The 6000-nt window shown below is 47.2% G+C and overlaps 1 protein-coding gene across 1 annotated transcript; it reads left to right on the top strand.

Moving 5' to 3' along the window:
- Nucleotides 1-3667: 3667 nt before the first annotated feature.
- LOC101754836 (lysosomal Pro-X carboxypeptidase) lies at nucleotides 3668-5915 on the top strand. The gene is made up of 6 exons (XM_004980117.4): nucleotides 3668-4225; nucleotides 4299-4411; nucleotides 4562-5003; nucleotides 5157-5236; nucleotides 5418-5467; nucleotides 5650-5915. Exons 1-6 carry the CDS (start codon nucleotides 3668-3670, stop codon nucleotides 5781-5783), a joined length of 1377 nt encoding a protein of 458 aa, XP_004980174.3. The 3' UTR covers nucleotides 5784-5915.
- Nucleotides 5916-6000: the final 85 nt, after the last annotated feature.

Here is a 6000-nt window from a genome sequence, read left to right as displayed (position 1 = left end):
TTATGAATAGTAAGCGTGCGGGTCAAGTATAGCTCATCGCCTGGAGTAATCCTCTACTTTTATCAATCCGCGGTACAAGTTGATTTGCACTCATAAAGCAGCACTTATCTATAAATCGGAGGTTCCTAGTATATGATAAGACTCATAATTACAAATAGAACTAGACACTGAGATTAATCCAAGTAGATAGTATCGATGTAACTAGATAGATAATTCGCTTCTTCTAGACATCTAGGATCACTTATAGAAGTAAATCACCCTGCATAAAAGAATTGGATCATAAGTATTATTGTGAGTGGATGTGAACCATGCCCAACAGTTTCCATTCTCGCCCGTAGTCACTACAGGAGTGTACTCAAATATTGAGCAATAAGAACATGGCTTGATGATCATTCTAGGTAAGCAAATAAGCAACTCAAAGTAGCGCTAGCCAGCCTTTACATGAAAGAGCATTATCAAGATATGATAAATAACAAACAGATCTTAAACAAGAGGTTTAGTGATTACAAATCAAGATCTCCATACAACCTTGAGGACAAATAGAGGTATTACCTCCATGATCTTACACATGTTGACGAATTTTGAGGTAAAGGATGCCCTGCAGATCAACTGGACTGAAGATGATGATGAATGGGGGCAGGGAAGACCCAGGCCAATCGGCCTGGGCACCTCTGAGCCGATCGGCTCAGAGGGTTTCCTCCTCTTCTAGTGCTCCGCTTCGCGTGGCTTCTTATAGATCCAATCTTCTCTTCGTTTTTCCTCCTTGTGGCGGTGGTAGAGGTTGTTTACGTGGTGTTTTCTCCTCTCTCCCCGACTCTCCTTCCTTGAAGTCCATGAGGGGGTATTTATAGGCTCTCATAGGCGGCGGCTCTGGGTCAATGTTGGTGAAAAAATCCTAGAGATCATCGTAGACTTCACGCTGAAGAAATGGGAGGTCGACCGGGTCCTGGAATGGACCAGGCCGATCGGCTCAGAGGGTCCTAGACCGATCAGCCTGGGCCCTTCCTGGCCCTTCTAATCCTCTCCTTCCTTGTACTGGCTTCCCTCAACGACCCATGTCCAAATATCCATTAAGCTCTTTATGCAAACCCCCTTGATTATATCATATTTCTTGTCATAATTCAATATACTCTAAAATACAACACATATGCAATAATGGGGTTATTTCAGGTGCCAAGTGACAGGTTAGTATAAGATTAAGCATGAAAACACTAGCTAAATAGCACTAAAAGTGTGTCAATAACAAGTGTCAACACTGCCTAGAGATAGGCACGTGCGGTTATGGATCTCGTAGGTCAGTACCGCCTTTCGCGAAGGTATGGGCTGATCGGACGTATGGGTAAAGTGTATACCTCTATGCAGAGTCATAAATCTATCTGGATAGCCGAAGCTCACGGTCATGAGCCAACATGGTCAAAGCTCCCGTTGATTAGCAATCATATCATAACTTAGGTACGGTGAAAAGGGGTCGTGGCCCTAAGAGAGTAAAATTGAAATAAGGCATAAGCCGGCCCAGAAGGATCCTGACAACCTCTGGTGCTCTTTAAAACTTGGGAACTGGTAGGGGAGTTACGATTCCCCCTCCAGAGCTAACAACATAATAAAAATAGCTTCTTCCTGTTCTTTTCTGAAATTCCACCTCACCTTGCGTTAAATAGATTTGTTATCAAACCTCATACCCTTCCCTTGATCTCCCCAGCATATAATATAATTTCAACGCTAGTATTTGCTGAGTACCATTCATAAGTGTATTCAGCCTTGCTTTCATTATACAGGTATAGGTCTCCAGGTGTTTCAACCATCTTGATAGTGGATGGGCACCTACGCTTCCCTTCGCTGCATTAAGGTAAATTTGATTTCATACATCTTTTATTGCTTTAATACTGAATTGTGTTGATAACTATATTAGCCTTCTGATCCAAGGACTAATACAACCGATCAGCGGGATCTTCAGAGTAAGACCCCCACATATTTGGATGATTTCCATTTAATTCTTTCTATAATTAACAACATAAAGGTGGCTGATTGGTGAATTATTACTAAAAATAAGTTCCTTATTATCTGCAACTACCATTAAGTTAGGGGTACGTGCGTCTTTTGCTACTACTACTAATATGTCCTAAAATCTCTAGGATGCCTTATATTTCAGGACGGAAGGATTAATTTTTTAGAAAGCCAAATAGACCAACATACAGTACTTGCCCCACCAAAACTGGAAGGCCTAATTTTGTTTCTATTCCTTGTAACCAATTTCCAAATAAATCATATATGTTTTATGGCAGCCATAATCCGAAAGCAACTTGAAATGTTCTATAAACAAATATAGGAAGATGACAATAATTGAAGCTTCCGAATTCACATGGGAACCAACATACTATTTTCTTTACTTTTTAGTTTTGAATTTACATATTTATTAATGCATTTACATATTTATTAATGCATTTGGCATGCGTTTGAGATCATTAGGTGATAAAAAAAATGTGATATTTCCCCTTTTTTATTAACGTGGTACTTTTGTAGACATTGAGAGGGAATGTTAGACCTACGTGACAGTGGCCGCAATGCGAGGCACATATGAACGGGTGTGGCAAAGTGCTGGAATAGAACTAAGGGGCGGTTTGGGAGGATTTCTCCCAAAATAGCTTCGTCAATGAACTGATGATAGAGACATAGTAAATCGGTCTGTTAGGAAGTTTTTTTGGTGATAAGACCTAAGCTGGTGAAGTTAAGTTCACCCGCCTTCTAATTTATTTTCATCTTAATGTGTGTAAAATAAACCTCTAAAACGGGTCCTAACTGTTGGGCCTCGGCAGCCCGAAGCTAGCCGAGAGAGTCCTAACTTTTGAGAAGCACTGGATTGGATGGTGGGAGTCCATTAGCAGCTTCCATGGTCCATTTGGGCCACCAATTTCGGTCCAGCGAGTGCAGTCGCTTCATTTGATTGGGGTGGATCTTGGAACGGAAACAGGGAAGTAACGGCGTTCTCTTCGTCTTCGGAATTAGGTGTTGGTCAACCAAAAGTAAGGAGTAATTGGAAAAATGCCACGTTGGATGGGAATGGCCGAACAGGCCGTGAAAACATGCCATCATCAGCGTCCAAAAACTAAGGGAAAATTAGATCCTTACCATTAAAAGACTCTGAATTCAGAAAAACACCATCAAAAGATTCAGATTTAAACAAGCGCTTAGTCTCAGCCCCTGTGTTTCTGGCGCCGCGGCCGTCTCAATTCAACATCCGCGAACGTCTTGGTGCAGGGGTTCGTTGGGTCCAAGCCTCCAAGGTGCTGGACGTCAAGCACCTCGCGAGGTGCTGCGGATCCAATTTTCCCAAAAACTAAAACCACCGCGTTACGCGTGCCAACGAACTGCCGATTGACGTAACTGATGCACCGATTACCTCGCAACGGGGAGTATATCTCTATCCTCTCCCCCTTCTTGTACTTCATCTAACAAACCACGCGTGATCAAATCAAATCTGCTCATGGAGAGGACGATGATCGCTGCCGGCTTCATTCTCCTCATCTGGTGCCAAGCCGCCGCGGCCGCCGCCGCATGGAGCGGCGGCAGCAGTCGGCCGCCGACGGTGCCGGCGAGGCGCTATACCTCGCCGCTGCGGCGCCAGCACGCGACGGCGGGCGACGGCGGCGGCGGCGTGGCCGTGCCGCCGATGGTGCAGTACGAGACGCGGCACTACACGCAGCGCCTGGACCATTTCAACTCTGCGCCGTCAAGCTACGCCACGTTCCAGCAGCGGTACCTGATCAACGGCACCTTCTGGCGCGGCAAGACGTCGCCCATCTTCCTGTACGCCGGCAACGAGGGCGACGTCGAGCTCTTCACCAACAACACCGGCTTCATGTGGGAGGCCGCGCCCCGGTTCGGCGCCATGCTCGTCTTCATCGAGCACCGGTACTACGGCAAGTCGATGCCGTTTGGGGGCAAGGAGGCGGCGTACAGGGACGCCGCCACCAAGGGCTACCTGACCGTGCCGCAGGCCCTCGCCGACTACGCCTCGTTCGTGCTCAGCCTCAAGGCCAACCTGAGCGCGCCGGCGGCGCCCGTGCTCGTGCTCGGCGGGTCCTACGGCGGCATGCTCGCGGCGTGGATGCGGATCAAGTACCCGCACATCGTCATGGGCGCCGTCGCGTCGTCCGCGCCCATCCTCAGCTTCTACGGCCTCGCCGACCCGTACGCCTTCTACGACCGCATGACAGACGACTTCAAGGTATACTGCATGCAGTATTATTCGTAATTTGTACGTACAAAGAATTTTGCATGACGATCTTTTTTTTTTCTAGAGCGAGAGCAAGCACTGCTACGAAGTGCTTCGTGACTCGTGGGCTGTACTCGACAGTCTGCTCGCCACCAAAGAAGGCTCGGCGCTGCTCAAACGTACATTCAACATGTGCAAGTAAGGCTCACAAAGAAAAGGACAAAAGGACAGTAGATTCAAAAACATGCATGCAAGAAATTTGAAGGGATTTCATAGAAACAATGTTATTCATATTCTAAAGTGTGATGATTTGAATACTAATGGCGCATGCATGATCCATGGATGCAGTGGTAGCAGCGTGGAGGACATCCCGTCGCTGCTGGAGAGCGCGGTGGTGTACGCGGCGATGACGGACTACCCGACGCCGTCGGGGTTCCTGACAGCGCTGCCAGCGTACCCTGTCCGGGAGATGTGCCGCGCCGTCGACGACCCGAGCTCCGGCGGCAACGGCACGCTGGCCAGGGTCCGGGCCGCCATGGACGTCTACTACAACCACACGGGCGCGGCGGCGTGCTTCCGCGGCGAGGAGGAGGACGACCCCTACGGCATGTACGACGGGTGGAACTGGCAGGCGTGCACGGAGATGGTGCTCATGACCTACGGCCTCAGCAACGACAGCATCCTGCAGCCGCCGTGGCCCTTCAACTTCACCGACGTCATCGCCAGCTGCCGCAACGCCACCGGCCTGCCGCCGCGGCCATTCTGGATCGAGACCGAGTTCGGCGGATACGTAAGTTGGTTGCTAGCAGATTCGTACCTACTGGGCCGTGGATTGGGCTGGGCTCTTCTTTTTTTGCTGTTTGATCAACATGGATGGCCCGGTTTGCATTTCTTTTTTGTTTTTGTTTGTTGAAATAATGTCTTCTTTATTTGTTTGTTTCAGGACATTGGGAATGTCTTGAAGAGATCTGCTAGCAACATCATCTTCTTCAACGGGTTGCGGGATCCGTGGAGCACTGGCGGGTAATAATCTGGAGTCGATGAAAATACAGTAGATTTTTCCAAGTTAAAATTAAATTTATACAAAAATGATCAATTTGCAAAGAAAGCTACATATAGCATATATAGAAATATGTGTATGGTTGGTACTTGAACAACCATTGAGGTAAAATACTTACATGTTTTCCCTTGTGCCTATTTCCAGCGTGTTGAAGAGCATTTCTGACAGCATCATTGCGCTGGTCGAGCCGAAAGGTCAGCCAATTTCATACAAACTTCCTTTTATGTTTTCAAATTGAGTTACCAATATATGTTGTAATAACAATGTATTGTGTATTCCTGCTCATTTTCCTCTTCACTGCAACGCATGCATTCCATCCACTATGCTTGTATTCGATCTAAGACCTGGATCTTTACGTACACGATGCGATGATCAGGTGCACACCACGTAGACTTGAGATTCTCCAGCGAGGACGACCCCGACTGGCTGAAGCAAGTGCGGGCCAAGGAGACGAGGATCATAGCACGCTGGCTCAAGCAGTACTACAGCGACGAGGCCATCTCGACTTGAAGTAGAGTGTTCCATTTAATCTCCTCTGTTAGTTCTCTTTAGTTCATACACAGATTAGGCTACTCTCTCTTATGTCGTGTGATTGAGAGCAATAAAAACATTTTTAGAAGTCCGTTACGATAGTTCCAGCAATGTTGTTTATCTCCTAGGTTCTTGTATGTGAATATTAGCTCATAGATTGCACCACCAAACACGTAGTAATAAGTGAGCACAGGGG

Source organism: Setaria italica, chromosome VIII, assembly GCF_000263155.2.
Source record: "Setaria italica strain Yugu1 chromosome VIII, Setaria_italica_v2.0, whole genome shotgun sequence".
Lineage (NCBI taxonomy): Eukaryota > Viridiplantae > Streptophyta > Magnoliopsida > Poales > Poaceae > Setaria > Setaria italica.
This window is presented reverse-complemented; position numbering and strand designations above follow the sequence as displayed.

Excerpts from the sequence above, each read along its gene's own strand:
- LOC101754836 (XM_004980117.4), top strand. The coding sequence starts at position 3,668 with ATGGTGCAGTACGAGACGCGGCACTACACGCAGCGCCTGGACCATTTC. Across the intron at positions 5,004-5,156 it reads AGACCGAGTTCGGCGGATAC|GACATTGGGAATGTCTTGAA; the intron begins GTAAGTTGGTTG and ends TGTTTGTTTCAG. Across the intron at positions 5,237-5,417 it reads GATCCGTGGAGCACTGGCGG|CGTGTTGAAGAGCATTTCTG; the intron begins GTAATAATCTGG and ends GCCTATTTCCAG.